This window comes from Trichomycterus rosablanca, chromosome 13, assembly GCF_030014385.1.
Source record: "Trichomycterus rosablanca isolate fTriRos1 chromosome 13, fTriRos1.hap1, whole genome shotgun sequence".
NCBI lineage: Eukaryota > Metazoa > Chordata > Actinopteri > Siluriformes > Trichomycteridae > Trichomycterus > Trichomycterus rosablanca.
The window spans coordinates 38,206,684-38,224,874 of record NC_086000.1 but is presented as its reverse complement, the minus strand read 5'-3'; the positions used below and the strand labels follow the sequence as shown (position 1 = coordinate 38,224,874).

At 41.8% G+C, this 18,191-nt stretch overlaps 1 protein-coding gene across 5 annotated transcripts in view; it reads right to left on the bottom strand.

The window, feature by feature from the left end:
- The window catches only part of birc6 (baculoviral IAP repeat containing 6), a 145,469-nt gene that overhangs the window by 47,866 nt on the left and 79,412 nt on the right, over positions 1 to 18,191 (bottom strand). For all 5 annotated transcript variants that reach the window (XM_063006839.1, XM_063006842.1, XM_063006843.1 and 2 more), the window contains exons 52-60: positions 17,522 to 17,778; positions 17,329 to 17,437; positions 17,007 to 17,231; positions 12,284 to 13,049; positions 11,829 to 11,972; positions 5,532 to 5,661; positions 5,314 to 5,445; positions 964 to 1,125; positions 695 to 868 (exon numbers count right to left, since the gene is read on the bottom strand). In XM_063006839.1, the coding sequence (XP_062862909.1) occupies positions 695 to 868; positions 964 to 1,125; positions 5,314 to 5,445; positions 5,532 to 5,661; positions 11,829 to 11,972; positions 12,284 to 13,049; positions 17,007 to 17,231; positions 17,329 to 17,437; positions 17,522 to 17,778 (2,099 nt within the window). The remainder of the gene's footprint in view (positions 1 to 694; positions 869 to 963; positions 1,126 to 5,313; positions 5,446 to 5,531; positions 5,662 to 11,828; positions 11,973 to 12,283; positions 13,050 to 17,006; positions 17,232 to 17,328; positions 17,438 to 17,521; positions 17,779 to 18,191) is intronic.

Below are 18,191 nucleotides of genomic sequence, written 5' to 3'. Positions count from 1 at the left end.
GGTTAAGGTACTGGACTAGTAAACAGAAGGTTGCCGGTTCAAGCCCCACCACCACCAAGTTGCCACTGTTGGGTCCCTGAGCAAGGCCCTTAACCCTCAATTGCTCATCGTGTTCAGCTCACTGTGTTTTGGATAAAAGCATCTGCTAAATGCTGAAAATGTAAATGTAAATGTAATTAATTAAATTGGTATCATATGTATTAAATTTGCATTGAATTTGTATTTAAATTGTATCTGATTCATATTCAATTCATATCTGAAACCGATTCGTATCTAGGACGTTTATTTTTATTTTATATTGTATTTATTTAGTAGTATTACACCGTGCTTACGCTAGTTAGATTTATATTTGAGTTATATCTCATTCCTAACTAATCTGTATACAACGTGAAACTGATTCGTTTCTGAGTTATATCCCATGTGTAACTGATTTGTATCAAATGTGCTTCTGACTCGTATTTGATTCGTACCTGATTTTTATGTGTTAGGGATGTAAATCGGGGATTGGATATGACTAAATAAATAAAAAAGTGCAGAATTACAGGTCACATGAACACACCGGAGAAACCGTTAGCTTTTCTTTTAGTCTAGTTTAAGGTGCCGCCTGCTTCGAACCCCCGTCCACATATTTACGCCTCTTCAATCATCAGCATTCCAAAAGTCTCAAGGTCATCGCTCTGCAGCAGCGGCGTACCTTTGTCCGTGCGGAGCCGTTTGAAGGAGTCGGTCTTGGAGAGGCCGGAGTCGGAGATGAGTTTGGAACCCAGTCTGACGCTCAGGTCGATGGAGCGGTAACCCTGAGGGAGCTTCCTCTCATACAGCAGGGTCAGCAGCTGAGCCAGGGTCATCTCGCCCGGTAACGGCTGAGCTGTGAGGGCACGACAGGGCAGAGGGTCGGTACCCGTACACACACCATCTAAGCTCTCCCCTAAAACAGTGAACCGCGCCCTGCTGGGCACCTACCTGGCAGCAGCTTATGGTAGAGGTGGAAGACGGGCACGCTGATGGTTTTGGAAGATGGGTCCACGCCCGACGACGAGGCCAGTTTGTCGCTCAGGACTCTGCCTCTGCGGGACGGCGGGCGGGGAGGAGTGGACAGAGCTCGCTTCGACTGAGACTTCAGACCTAACACACACACACACACACACACACACACACCGTTAAAGACTGGACGCATCTTATTCTCCTGTAGCCTGGACGATAGTTCGTCTAGCATGAGTGTTGCAAACAGCACTGCCTGAGATCTGGGGGTTTGAATCCCAGGCTGGGCTCAGAAATACAGAAGGTGCATGGTGGTATGGGATCCCAAACATTAGAGGGACACATCAGAGCAGCTTTAGTTCCAGAAACAAGCCTGGATTAATAGTGATGTTGCACCAGGAAGGTGTTCACACTGGCAGTGGGCGGCCGGTGTTCGTTTTTATTTAGAACTGGTGGTATCTGATGACAAGTGGCAGAACAAACGTTGGAGTGAGAGTTAAGCCAAGTTACATTTTTTTTATTTTTAGCGGGAACAAATCCGATCTGTGGTAACAACTGTGTGGGAGGGTTTCTGATTCTATCTGATGTGTATCTGATTCATATCTAAAACCGATTCATATCTAAGTTATGCCCGGTTCACACTGCACGACTGCACGGCGTTCGCTCGGCGATCGAAACTCGGCTCTCGATCGCTATGTGTGAACTACCCGACAACTCCATCCGAGCGGCTCGCCGAGCGAGATTTCTAGCTCGTCAGATATCTGATCCGAGTCGCCCGACCGGCAGTGAGTGCGGTGTCGAACAGCCAATGAGAACGCAGGATACGGTGTGAGGGGAAACGCAGGAGAGGAGCGTAAACCGGTGGGACGGGGGGGATAATATAGTTTATATCAGAATACATCAGCACACACACACACACACACACACGTTTTACAGTATTTCTGACCTGATCGTTCGTGTTGCCAAATCCACTCAGATTTATTTTTCCTCTTTGATTTTACGCTGCACATCGGCGCACAGACTTTGATCGCTCGCTACTTTGGACGTGGTGTCATTAAACCCCTCGTCACTTCTCACGTGTGTTTTCGTGACAGAACGTAGTTTGGGAGAGCAGAGAAGCTCGCCTGCGGTTCCAGTCGGTGATGGATGGCGTAGTGTGAAATCCACACCGACTTGAAAGACTCCCGATTACAAGAGATCCAGTCGTGTAGTGGGAACTGTACAGCGACCCGACCACTTGGAAAGTCGTGTAGTGTGAACTTGGCATTATACATGATTCATATTCGTATCTGAGTTCTATTTGATTCATATCTGATTCGTATCTGATTCCCATTTGATTCATATCTAGAACCGATTCATATCTGAGTTATATATGATTCATATCTAAAGTTATATCAAATGTGTATCTTATTCATATTTGATTCATATCTGAAACTGAGTCGTATCTGAGTTGTTAATTATTTAGCCATGCTTGCACTACAATTATATTTCTATCCAAGTTATATCTAATATGTATCTGATCTGTATCTAATGCAGGGGTGGGCAAACTTTTCGGCTCAAGGGCCACACTGGGTTTTAAAAAAATGACAGACGGGCCTGGTGGGTGGGGGGTGGGGTTGTTGGAACTAATATAAATTCACATTTAAACCTTTATTTTCGTGATGAAAGGATGAATTTTTTGAATATAAATGAAACGCCAGACTCATCCTATTATGTGCACGTTTACACATGCGTGAATGTGATTTTTTTTAATGCATTTTTTATTATTTTTATCTTTGTTTTGTACTTGGTGTATCGCCGTCTAAACAAAACCAATTCAGCCTTTAACCAAAGCAGCACTTTCAACACAAGTTAATGGTTTACGTGTAACATTCAAAAGTGGTTTGATCATGCTGGGGTGATAGCAGGGTCGCCAACCGTCACGTAAGATACGGAATCCTTCCTTATTTGGAAACTAAACGCTGCGTTCCGTATTGAACCGATACTGGACGCGCTTTGTTCTGTATTTTTTATCAGTGGGAGAGAAATGCAGCAGAGACAGAGACGGGGTGATGTGTATGAAACAGAAGGAAACTGCTGCTGTCGTGGGAATTAGAAAGCGGTTGGTTATTATTATAAGTCGTGATCACTATTAGTCTCAGTAACGCCGTGTGTGCGTGTGCAGGTTAAATCAGCGTAACCTGTTTATTACACCGCTGTTTGAGTAGCGCAGTGGGCAGAGCGCGTCGCTCATGTTTTTCCGCCCTAGGTTCGAATCCGGCTTAGGACCAAACTAAAGATTATGTAAAAATGTTGTTGCACTGTTGTTACATGATTACATGATGTTGTTTTGCCTAAAACATGGTTCTGGTTTATTATTATAAAGAATAAAAATAATAAATTGAAGTTAAACAGCCGAATCAATGTTCTTATGACGGTGTGGTATATTTTGTATAGGTGCAACCCTAACCGCCTGGCGTGCGCCATCTAGTGGAATCAATTGAAACACTAGTTTCAATTTCCTGCAAGTAGTGCAAGAAAAAGATGAAGTTAATGCGGTTTTAGGACAGTTTCGTAAATACTCAGCGGGCCGGATTAAACAGCCTGTGACCCGCGGGCCGTAGTTTTCCCACCACTGATCTAATGTGTATCTGATTTCTATTTGATCTGTATCTGATGTGTATCTGACTCTTTTCCTATCCGCTCTATAGACGGTAGCCAGTATAATACGCTGTACCGCCGTGGCATTTGCCTGGCGTCAGTGAACCGTGGCACCCAAAGTTCAGAAACGGCCACAGGTGAGGAGCGATCTGGGCGACGGGTCGCAGTGTGTGTGTGTGCGGGTGTGAACAGTGTGTGTGTGCGCGGGTGTGAACAGCGTGTGTGTGCGCGGGTGTGAACAGTGTGTGTGCGGGTGTGAACAGCGTGTGTGTGCGCGGGTGTGAACAGTGTGTGTGTGTGCGGGTGTGAACAGTGTGTGTGCGGGTGTGAACAGTGTGTGTGCGCGGGTGTGAACAGTGTGTGTGCGGGTGTGAACAGCGTGTGTGTGCGGGTGTGAACAGTGTGTGTGCGGGTGTGAACAGCGTGTGTGTGCGGGTGTGAACAGTGTGTGTGCGCGGGTGTGAACAGTGTGTGTGCGGGTGTGAACAGTGTGTGTGCGCGTGTGTGAACAGTGTGTGTGTGCGGGTGTGAACAGTGTGTGTGTGCGTGTGTGAACAGTGTGTGTGTGCGTGTGTGAACAGTGTGTGTGTGCGTGTGTGAACAGCGTGTGTGCGGGTGTGAACAGTGTGTGTGCGGGTGTGAACAGCGTGTGTGTGCGGGTGTGAACAGCGTGTGTGCGGGTGTGAACAGTGTGTGTGTGCGGGTGTGAACAGCGTGTGTGTGCGGGTGTGAACAGTGTGTGTGCGGGTGTGAACAGTGTGTGTGCGCGTGTGTGAACAGTGTGTGTGTGCGGGTGTGAACAGTGTGTGTGCGCGTGTGTGAACAGTGTGTGTGTGCGGGTGTGAACAGTGTGTGTGCGGGTGTGAACAGCGTGTGTGCGGGTGTGAACAGTGTGTGTGTGCGGGTGTGAACAGCGTGTGTGTGCGGGTGTGAACAGTGTGTGTGCGGGTGTGAACAGTGTGTGTGCGCGTGTGTGAACAGTGTGTGTGTGCGTGTGTGAACAGTGTGTGTGTGCGTGTGTGAACAGCGTGTGTGTGCGTGTGTGAACAGCGTGTGTGTGCGGGTGTGAACAGTGTGTGTGCGGGTGTGAACAGCGTGTGTGTGCGGGTGTGAACAGCGTGTGTGTGCGGGTGTGAACAGCGTGTGTGCGGGTGTGAACAGTGTGTGTGCGGGTGTGAACAGTGTGTGTGTGCGGGTGTGAACAGCGTGTGTGTGCGGGTGTGAACAGTGTGTGTGCGGGTGTGAACAGTGTGTGTGCGCGTGTGTGAACAGTGTGTGTGTGCGTGTGTGAACAGTGTGTGTGTGCGTGTGTGAACAGCGTGTGTGTGCGTGTGTGAACAGCGTGTGTGTGCGGGTGTGAACAGTGTGTGTGCGGGTGTGAACAGCGTGTGTGTGCGGGTGTGAACAGCGTGTGTGTGCGGGTGTGAACAGCGTGTGTGCGGGTGTGAACAGTGTGTGTGCGGGTGTGAACAGTGTGTGTGCGGGTGTGAACAGTGTGTGTGCGCGTGTGTGAACAGTGTGTGTGTGCGTGTGTGAACAGTGTGTGTGCGCGTGTGTGAACAGTGTGTGTGCGCGTGTGTGAACAGTGTGTGTGTGCGTGTGTGAACAGTGTGTGTGTGCGTGTGTGAACAGTGTGTGTGTGCGTGTGTGAACAGCGTGTGATGTTTGAACGTTTGCGGTGTTGAGGAGCACCTGAAGCCACCACCACGCTGTAATTATCCTGGAAGCCGTTATCAGCCTTCATCTTCTCCTTCTCCTCGTGGTTCTTCTTCTCCTTGTCCTCCTTCTGCTCGTTCAGCAGCTTGGCCGTGATGCTCGGCGTGTCTGGTGAACAGAAACGAGAGTCCGGTTCGTTCTCGCTCGTCCCTAAACCCACAGAAACGCGCGGCGTTTATTTTATAGACACGTACCGGAGACGCGGTCCAGAACCTCGGCCAGCGTGGTGGAGATGGGCAGGTGAAGATTGCGGAACTTGTGGCCGGCGCCGTACATGGGGTGCTGGATCACGTGACTGGTGGCGTTTATCCTTCCCTTGTAGAGCTGCAGAGACATGGAAACAGGAATGAGTTCAAGGAACGTCCGCCCACGTGGAGATCAAACACGGGTTCTTACGGAGATCCGTATCGCGCACGGATCAAACACACACTGATCTCTGTTGTTCCTCGTCACTGTGCAGCGGCATCGACCGATCAGCAGAGGGCGTAACTGCAGCAAGTACACATCGATGCCGCTGCACAGAGACCCTCGGAACAGCACGCTAACAGACAGGGGTCCTAGAGAGCTTGGGAGTCGTAACGCCCCCTACTGACCAGAGTTGACACTGTGGTATGGATAGAAGACTCGATTTTACTTCTCACAAATGAAAACATGGCAAACTCCCTGCCGCTTTGATTTGTATCCCATGTATATCTGATACGGTTATATACGATTCGTAATAGATTCGTATCTGATTCGTAACTGATTCACATCTAAAACCGATTCGTACCCGAGTTATATACGATTCGTAATTGATTCGTAACTGATTCGTAACTGATTCACATCTAAAACCGATTCGTACCCGAGTTATATACGATTCGTAATTGATTCGTATCTGATTCGTAACTGATTCACATCTAAAACCGATTCGTACCCGAGATTCGTAATTGATTCGTAACTGATTCGTAACTGATTCACATCTAAAACCGATTCGTACCCGAGTTATATACGATTCGTAATTGATTCGTAACTGATTCGTAACTGATTCACATCTAAAACCGATTCGTACCCGAGTTATATACGATTCGTAATTGATTCGTAACTGATTCGTAACTGATTCACATCTAAAACCGATTCGTACCCGAGTTATATACGATTCGTAATTGATTCGTATCTGATTCGTAACTGATTCACATCTAAAACCGATTCGTACCCGAGTTATATACGATTCGTAATTGATTCGTAACTGATTCGTAACTGATTCACATCTAAAACCGATTCGTACCTGAGTTATATACGATTCGTAATTGATTCGTAACTGATTCGTAACTGATTCACATCTAAAACCGATTCGTACCTGAGTTATATACGATTCGTAATTGATTCGTAACCGATTCATAACTGATTCACATCTAAAACCGATTCGTACCCGAGTTATATACGACTCGTAATTGATTCGTATCTGATTCATAACTGATTCACATCTAAAACCGATTCATACCCGAGTTATATACGATTCGTAATTGATTCGTATCTGATTCATAACTGATTCACATCTAAAACCGATTCGTACCCGAGTTATATACGACTCGTAATTGATTCGTAACTGATTCACATCTAAAACCGATTCGTACCTGAGTTATATACGATTCGTAATTGATTCGTAACTGATTCACATCTAAAACCGATTCGTACCCGAGTTATATACGACTCGTAACTGATTCATAACTGATTCACATCTAAAACCGATTCGTACCCGAGTTATATACGATTCGTAATTGATTCGTAACTGATTCGTAACTGATTCACATCTAAAACCGATTCGTACCTGAGTTATATACGATTCGTAATTGATTCGTAACTGATTCGTAACTGATTCACATCTAAAACCGATTCGTACCCGAGTTATATACGATTCGTAATTGATTCGTAACCGATTCATAACTGATTCACATCTAAAACCGATTCGTACCCGAGTTATATACGACTCGTAATTGATTCGTATCTGATTCATAACTGATTCACATCTAAAACCGATTCGTACCTGAGTTATATACGATTCGTAATTGATTCGTAACCGATTCATAACTGATTCACATCTAAAACCGATTTGTACCCGAGTTATATACGATTCGTAATTGATTCGTAACCGATTCATAACTGATTCACATCTAAAACCGATTCGTACCCGAGTTATATACGACTCGTAATTGATTCGTATCTGATTCATAACTGATTCACATCTAAAACCGATTCGTACCCGAGTTATATACGATTCGTAATTGATTCGTAACTGATTCGTAACTAATTCACATCTAAAACCGATTCGTACCAGAGTTATATACGACTCGTAATTGATTCGTATCTGATTCATAACTGATTCACATCTAAAACCGATTCGTACCCGAGTTATATACGATTCGTAATTGATTCGTAACCGATTCATAACTGATTCACATCTAAAACCGATTCGTACCCGAGTTATATACGACTCGTAATTGATTCGTATCTGATTCATAACTGATTCACATCTAAAACCGATTCGTACCCGAGTTATATACGATTCGTAATTGATTCGTATCTGATTCGTAACTGATTCACATCTAAAACCGATTCGTACCCGAGTTATATACGATTCGTAATTGATTCGTAACTGATTCGTAACTGATTCACATCTAAAACCGATTCGTACCCGAGTTATATACGATTCGTAATTGATTCGTATCTGATTCGTAACTGATTCACATCTAAAACCGATTCGTACCCGAGATTCGTAATTGATTCGTAACTGATTCGTAACTGATTCACATCTAAAACCGATTCGTACCCGAGTTATATACGATTCGTAATTGATTCGTAACTGATTCGTAACTGATTCACATCTAAAACCGATTCGTACCCGAGTTATATACGATTCGTAATTGATTCGTAACTGATTCGTAACTGATTCACATCTAAAACCGATTCGTACCCGAGTTATATACGATTCGTAATTGATTCGTATCTGATTCGTAACTGATTCACATCTAAAACCGATTCGTACCCGAGTTATATACGATTCGTAATTGATTCGTAACTGATTCGTAACTGATTCACATCTAAAACCGATTCGTACCTGAGTTATATACGATTCGTAATTGATTCGTAACTGATTCGTAACTGATTCACATCTAAAACCGATTCGTACCTGAGTTATATACGATTCGTAATTGATTCGTAACCGATTCATAACTGATTCACATCTAAAACCGATTCGTACCCGAGTTATATACGACTCGTAATTGATTCGTATCTGATTCATAACTGATTCACATCTAAAACCGATTCATACCCGAGTTATATACGATTCGTAATTGATTCGTATCTGATTCATAACTGATTCACATCTAAAACCGATTCGTACCCGAGTTATATACGACTCGTAATTGATTCGTAACTGATTCACATCTAAAACCGATTCGTACCCGAGTTATATACGACTCGTAACTGATTCATAACTGATTCACATCTAAAACCGATTCGTACCCGAGTTATATACGATTCGTAATTGATTCGTAACTGATTCGTAACTGATTCACATCTAAAACCGATTCGTACCTGAGTTATATACGATTCGTAATTGATTCGTAACTGATTCGTAACTGATTCACATCTAAAACCGATTCGTACCCGAGTTATATACGATTCGTAATTGATTCGTAACCGATTCATAACTGATTCACATCTAAAACCGATTCGTACCCGAGTTATATACGACTCGTAATTGATTCGTATCTGATTCATAACTGATTCACATCTAAAACCGATTCGTACCTGAGTTATATACGATTCGTAATTGATTCGTAACCGATTCATAACTGATTCACATCTAAAACCGATTCGTACCCGAGTTATATACGATTCGTAATTGATTCGTAACCGATTCATAACTGATTCACATCTAAAACCGATTCGTACCCGAGTTATATACGACTCGTAATTGATTCGTATCTGATTCATAACTGATTCACATCTAAAACCGATTCGTACCCGAGTTATATACGATTCGTAATTGATTCGTAACTGATTCGTAACTAATTCACATCTAAAACCGATTCGTACCAGAGTTATATACGACTCGTAATTGATTCGTATCTGATTCATAACTGATTCACATCTAAAACCGATTCATACCCGAGTTATATACGATTCGTAATTGATTCGTATCTGATTCATAACTGATTCACATCTAAAACCGATTCGTACCCGAGTTATATACGACTCGTAATTGATTCGTATCTGATTCATAACTGATTCACATCTAAAACCGATTCATACCCGAGTTATATACGATTCGTAATTGATTCGTAACCGATTCATAACTGATTCACATCTAAAACCGATTCGTACCCGAGTTATATACGACTCGTAATTGATTCGTATCTGATTCATAACTGATTCACATCTAAAACCGATTCATACCCGAGTTATATACGATTCGTAATTGATTCGTATCTGATTCATAACTGATTCACATCTAAAACCGATTCGTACCCGAGTTATATACGACTCGTAATTGATTCGTAACCGATTCATAACTGATTCACATCTAAAACCGATTCGTACCCGAGTTATATACGATTCGTAATTGATTCGTGTCTGATTCATAACTGATTCACATCTAAAACCGATTCATACCCGAGTTATATACGATTCGTAATTGATTCGTATCTGATTCATAACTGATTCACATCTAAAACCGATTCGTACCCGAGTTATATACGACTCGTAATTGATTCGTAACCGATTCATAACTGATTCACATCTAAAACCGATTCGTACCCGAGTTATATACGATTCGTAATTGATTCGTATCTGATTAGTAACTGATTCACATCTAAAACCGATTCGTACCCGAGTTATATACGATTCGTAATTGATTCGTATCTGATTAGTAACTGATTCACATCTAAAACCGATTCGTACCCGAGTTATATACGATTCGTAATTGATTCGTATCTGATTCGTAACTGATTCACATCTAAAACCGATTCGTACCCGAGTTATATACGATTCGTAATTGATTCGTAACCGATTCATAACTGATTCACATCTAAAACCGATTCGTACCCGAGTTATATACGACTCGTAATTGATTCGTATCTGATTCGTAACTGATTCACATCTAAAACCGATTCGTACCCGAGTTATATACGATTCGTAATTGATTCGTATCTGATTCGTAACTGATTCACATCTAAAACCGATTCGTACCCGAGTTATATACGATTCGTAATTGATTCGTATCTGATTCGTAACTGATTCACATCTAAAACCGATTCGTACCCGAGTTATATACGATTCGTAATTGATTCGTATCTGATTCGTAACTGATTCACATCTAAAACCGATTCGTACCCGAGTTATATACGATTCGTAATTGATTCGTATCTGATTCGTAACTGATTCACATCTAAAACCGATTCGTACCCGAGTTATATACGATTCGTAATTGATTCGTATCTGATTCGTAACTGATTCACATCTAAAACCGATTCGTACCCGAGTTATATACGATTCGTAATTGATTCGTATCTGATTAGTAACTGATTCACATCTAAAACCGATTCGTACCTGAGTTATATACGATTCGTAATTGATTCGTAACTGATTCGTAACTGATTCACATCTAAAACCGATTCGTACCTGAGTTATATATGATTCGTAATTGATTCGTATCTGATTCGTAACTGATTCACATCTAAAACTGATTCGTACCTGAGTTATATACGATTCGTAACTGATTCATAACTGATTCACATCTAAAACCGATTCGTACCCGAGTTATATACGATTCGTAACTGATTCGTAACTGATTCATAACTGATTCACATCTAAAACCGATTCGTACCTGAGTTATATACGATTCGTAACTGATTCATAACTGATTCATAACTGATTCACATCTAAAACCGATTCGTACCCGAGTTATATACGATTCGTAATTGATTCATATCTGATTCATATTTGATTCATATCTAAAACCGATTCTTATCTGAGTCATATATGATTCATAACTGATTCAAACCTTTTTACATCTGATTCATATCTGATTCATATCTAAAACTGAGTTGTACACGAGTTACATATGATTCATAAGTGATTCATATCGGATTCATATTTGATTCGTATCTGAAACCGATTCATATCTGAGTTATATACGATTCGTAACTTTTTACATCTGATTCATATCTAAAACCGATTCGTATACGAGTTACATATGATTCATAACTGATTCATATCTGAAACTGATTTGTATCTGAGTGATATACGATTCATAAGTGATTCATATCTGATTCATTTTTGATTCATATCTGAAACTGATTTGTATCTGAGTTATATATGATTCATAACCAATCTAATCACGTTGCGCCTTTAATGATTAAACGTATAAGAATAAATACTGTGTGTTTGTGTGGTGTGTGTGTGTGGTGTGTGTGTGTGTGTGTGTGTGTGTGTGTGTGTGTACTCACGGGACAGGGGGACTGCAGGAACACCGTCACCTTCTCGTCCTCCAGCATGAGCTGCAGGAAGAGGCGCCGGACGAACCCCGAGATGTTCCCCGACACCGGGACGTTCCCTCTCTGCGGCGCCGACTGGAACAGCTCGCACAGGACCTGCCGGGGGGGACGGGGACGACACTGTTTACGTTCCTGACGCACTCCCGAGAAGAGGGCGTGTCTAAATTCTTAGCTCCCTTAAAATGCTCCTACTGAGGCGCCTTAATTCCGAGTGATGATCTGACTGAATACAAGGCGTGTGCCATGCTATGGCCCGTCTCGACCATTAGAGGTCGCCAAAGAGCACAAGGGAATCGAGTATATCCAAATCAAGAGGTTAATTAAATTCCTACATGTACGGTTTTATAAATTAAACAATAAGACACCTGCTAGAGTAATAAATAAATAAAATAAACATAAATACCCACCTGTGCCATGAGTCTCTGGTTACTGGGATGGCAGGAGATGCACTGGAGGAAGAAAGCCACGGTGGCGTTCTCTATCGCCGTTCTCTGTTGGGTGCTGAGGCCGTGACTCCTCCCCCCGGTCGACCCCAGCGAATAGGATCTGCTTCCCAAAGCGCCGTGGGCGGGGCCTGCGTTGGTGGCGTTGGCCGTGCCGCTGGCACTGGAATGGCACAGGAGGAAAAGCAGCGAGGTCCAGAGCGGGTTGACTTCAGGTCCGCCCAGCCAGTCCTTCATGGCGTGACTGTTCCCGACGTCGGTGAGGAACCTCAACACGGGGGCCGCCAGGTCGGGCGAGAGCGAGGGAGAAGACGTGCCGTGATGCCGCCGCTCGGAGTGCCAGGCGGGCATGGGCAGGTCCGCGCTGGCTAACAGCTGGCAGCAGAAGTTGGCCAGGCTGCGGACGAGCAGAGCGGGCAGGCCCGAGTCGAGGAGCTGCTGGATGGCGCCGGGGGACTGCGAGGCGAAGGCCAGGGTGGCCAGCTGGCACTCGCTCAGAGAGACGGGTACGGGGGGGAGGAGCTTGGAGTCGTCGGTGAGCGAGGTGGCGCCGTGGAGCTCGTGCTGCTTCTTGCCGTCGTCGGTCATGGCCTGGGTGCCCAGGCCCATCCGGGACATGAGGAGGGAGAAGTAGCTGGGGTGGATGTGGCACATGGAGCACAGCAGGCTGTCCACCGCTTTCTTCAGCACCACGTTACACGCCAGGGACATGGACCAGTTATACAGCAGCCTGCACACACAGAGAACAGGGATGTGGCACGCGCCAACCGACACGCCAACCAAAGCAAGAAGCAGCTGTATGAACAATGTGGTGGAGGACGCTCCTCTCTTTTTTGCTAATGTTGTTTTTGTTTCTTTGAGGACGGATCTAACCATCCAGAATCGACTTTTGAAGCACCTGTGCGACACAAAGCGGTCAGCGGTCGGAGACGTTTATTATTTATTTATTTAGATCAACGGTCGGAGACGTTTATTATTTATTTATTTAGATCAACGGTTATAAACATTAATTAATTAATTAATATAGATCAATGATTGTAGACGTTTATTATTATTAATTTATTTATTAATTTAGATCGTAGACGTTTATTATTAATTTACTTATTTAAGATCAAAAGTCGTAGATGTTTATTATTAATTTATTTATTTAGATCAACGGTCGTAGATGTTTATTATTAATTTATTTATTTACAGCAACGGTCGCAGATGTTTATTATTAATTTATTTATTTAGATCAACAGTCGTAGATGTTTATTATTAATTTATTTATTTAGATCAACGGTCGTAGATGTTTATTATTAATTTATTTATTTAGATCAACGGTCGTAGATGTTTATTATTAATTTATTTATTTAGATCAACGGTCGTAGATGTTTATTATTAATTTATTTATTTAGATCAACGGTCGTAGATGTTTATTATTAATTTATTTATTTAGATCAACGGTCGTAGATGTTTATTATTAATTTATTTATTTAGATCAACGGTCGTAGATGTTTATTATTAATTTATTTATTTAGATCAACGGTCGTAGATGTTTATTATTAATTTATTTATTTAGATCAACGGTCGTAGATGTTTATTATTAATTTATTTATTTAGATCAACGGTCGTAGATGTTTATTATTAATGTATTTATTTAGATCAACGGTCGTAGATGTTTATTATTAATGTATTTATTTAGATCAACGGTCGTAGATGTTTATTATTAATTTATTTATTTAGATCAACGGTCGTAGATGTTCATTATTAATTTATTTATTTAGATCAACGGTCGTAGATGTTTATTATTAATTTATTTATTTAGATCAACGGTCGTAGATGTTCATTATTAATTTATTTATTTAGATCAACGGTCGTAGATGTTTATTATTAATTTATTTATTTAGATCAACGGTCGTAGATGTTTATTATTAATTTATTTAGATCAACGGTCGCAGATGTTTATTATTAATTTATTTATTTAGATCAACGGTCGTAGATGTTTATTATTAATTTATTTAGATCAACGGTCGCAGATGTTTATTATTAATTTATTTATTTAGATCAACGGTCGCAGATGTTTATTATTAATTAATTTATTTAGATCAACGGTCGTAGATGTTTATTATTAATTTATTTAGATCAACAGTCGCAGATGTTTATTATTAATTAATTTATTTAGATCAACGGTCGCAGATGTTTATTATTAATTAATTTATTTAGATCAACGGTCGTAGATGTTTATTATTAATTTATTTAGATCAACGGTCGTAGATGTTTATTATTAATTTATTTATTTAGATCAACGGTCGTAGATGTTTATTATTAATTTATTTAGATCAACGGTCGCAGATGTTTATTATTAATTAATTTATTTAGATCAACGGTCGCAGATGTTTATTATTAATTAATTTATTTAGATCAACAGTCGCAGATGTTTATTATTAATTTATTTAGATCAACGGTCGCAGATGTTTATTATTAATTAATTTATTTAGATCAACGGTCGTAGATGTTTATTATTAATTTATTTAGATCAACGGTCGCAGATGTTTATTATTAATTTATTTATTTAGATCAACGGTCGTAGATGTTTATTATTAATTTATTTATTTAGATCAACGGTCGTAGATGTTTATTATTAATTTATTTATTTAGATCAACGGTCGTAGATGTTTATTATTAACTTATTTATTTAGATCAACGGTCGCAGATGTTTATTATTAATTTATTTATTTAGATCAACGGTCGCAGATGTTTATTATTAATTTATTTATTTAGATCAACGGTCGTAGATGTTTATTATTAATTTATTTATTTAGATCAACGGTCGCAGATGTTTATTACTAATTTATTTATTTAGATCAACGGTCGTAGATGTTTATTATTAATTTATTTATTTAGATCAACGGTCGCAGATGTTTATTATTAATTTATTTATTTAGATCAACGGTCGTAGATGTTTATTATTTATTTATTTATTTAGATCAACGGTCGCAGATGTTTATTATTAATTTATTTATTTAGATCAACGGTCGTAGATGTTTATTATTAATTTATTTATTTAGATCAACGGTCGCAGATGTTTATTATTAATTTATTTATTTAGATCAACGGTCGTAGATGTTTATTATTAATTTATTTATTTAGATCAACGGTCGTAGATGTTTATTATTAATTTATTTATTTAGATCAACGGTCGCAGATGTTTATTATTAATTTATTTATTTAGATCAACGGTCGTAGATGTTTATTATTAATTTATTTATTTAGATCAACGGTCGCAGATGTTTATTATTAATTTATTTATTTAGATCAACGGTCGTAGATGTTTATTATTAATTTATTTATTTAGATCAACGGTCGCAGATGTTTATTATTAATTTATTTATTTAGATCAACGGTCGTAGATGTTTATTATTAATTTATTTATTTAGATCAACGGTCGTAGATGTTTATTATTAATTTATTTATTTAGATCAACGGTCGTAGATGTTTATTATTAATTTATTTATTTAGATCAACGGTCGTAGATGTTTATTATTAATTAATTTATTTAGATCAACGGTCGTAGATGTTTATTATTAATTTATTTATTTAAATCAACAGTCATAAATGATCATTATTTATTTATTAATTTATTTATTAATTAGATCAACAGTTGTAGACGTTTATTATTTATTTATTTAGAACAACAGTCGTAAACATTTTGTAATTGACTTTTTTATTTAGATCAACGACTGTAGACGTTTATTACTATTAATTTATTAATTTAGATCGTAGACGTTTATTATTTATTAATTTATTTATTTACACCAACAATCATAAACATTTATTATTTATTAATTTAGATCAACGGTCGTTCAAACAGTGTTACTACGGTGACACCAGGACCCCCCGCTTGCACACTGGCCGCTTACGTCACAAGTTTGATGGTTCCAGTTACGCGAGATTATGGTGCCAGGATGGTAGCAACTTTTCTGGCTGAGAACCTGTGATTTTGGGGTATAAAGGTGCAGAACCGTTCCGATTTTGGCACCAGCGTCGGCACCAGCCAGTGGAAAAGTACCACATGTGGTATCTCACATGCTGAATGAACCAGGTTTGGGGTGTGAATATTTTTGGGACATCAGGTGACTTGTATTAGTGAATCTGAAAGATAGAGGCTGCATCACCTGACACTAGAAATAGACAGAGGTAATTTGACACAATCTGGCAACCCGACCAGACACCTATAGTAAAGATGAACTCATGTGCGCAGCGGTCTAAAGCACTATCCCATCAGTACCTACTGCCCGTGCCTAAAGGGGTCTAAATGGGCTGGTGTCTAAATCTGGGGGGGTTGGGGTACACTGTATGTTCAAAAGTATTGGGACGCCACTTCTAATTATTGAATTCATGTGTTTCCGCCACAACAGTCACTAACAGGTGTAATAAATCACTCATATAACTGATTGTGCAGCAACAGTTTAGGGAAGGTCCTCTCCTGTTCCAGCATGACCGTGCCCCTGACCTCAATCCCACTCAACAGCTCTGGGATGAACCGGAACACCGACCGATCAATCAGCGCCCAGCCGTACAAATACAAGTGCCGTCACGATTGAACTGAACGGGCACAAATTCCCACAGGCATAGCGTCTGTTTCAGTCAGGCGTCCGAATACTTTTGGCTATACCGTGTACGTGGCACGTTCGGGCGTACTCACTCGAACAGCTCGCGGCTGAGCAGCGCCGGCAGGTCGTAGTCCACGGGCAGTTCGTAACTGTGCCACAGGATGGCAGCGACGCAGTGCAGGTGCGAGGGCGAGGGCATGAGCAGGCCGTACTCGCGGGATTGAGACGTGGCCGGGCCCATGATGCCCGACGGGAAGTTCTGTTTCAGGGCCGCCACCCGGGACGAGTCGTACACCCACTGGAGCAGGGCCTGGATCCTAAACACACACACACACACACAGTGTAAATACTAACACAGGGTCTGCAGGTGTGTCCCGACACCCAACACATAGACCAGACCGCGCAGTAGCTCACCTGTCCTTGGTGCCCGGGTCCTGTGTGGTGCCCAGCTGGTACAGGATGTCTATGGTGGAGTCTGAGCTCAGGCCGTTCAGCCTCCCGAAAAGCAGCGGGCTGTTCAGATCTGCAAACACACAACGCGGTTACGCTACGCTCACAAGTATCCGGACGCCTGACCGTTAGCTGACCGGGCGGGGCGGGTCCTTACTGGCGAGGTCGGTGCCGGAGGCGGCGCAGTTGCGGAGCAGGATGTGGATGAGCTTGAGGCCGATGCGCGTGGACTGCAGGCCGATCTTCACCAGGACGGCCTCGATGTTGGGCGAGTGCATGCCGCAGTACGGCGACATGAGCAGCGCCGCGCACGTCTGCAGCAGGTTGGCCGTCTGCGCCGCCGCGCTCGCCATCATGGCCTCCAGGTCCGAGACGTGCGTCACGCAGTGGTGCAGCAGCCGCAGCCAGCCGATGCTGAGGGGGGGGAAACGTGAAGAGGTCATGTGACCCGGTCGCAACACGAGTCGATTTAACTGGCTGTAAATATGCATTTTTTTCTCCAAGTTTAGTCATATACAATTCCCTTATGGTACCTCCCCCCCCACCCTGACCGATCATGCACCGGCAGCTTCTTTCTACCCGCAGGACAGGTCACACAGGTCACGTACGTATCACCAAATACACGCAGGTGTAGCCTAGCGGTTAAGGTACTGGATTAGTAATCAGAGAGTCGCTGGTTCAAGCCCCACCTCTGCCAGGTTACCTCTGTTGGGCCCTTGAGCAAGGCCCTTAACCCTCAACTGTAAGTCACTTTAGAGAAAAGCGTCTGCTAAATGCACTGCCATCCATGAATCGTCCATCGCTCGTGCAGTGCCGCAAACAGCCAG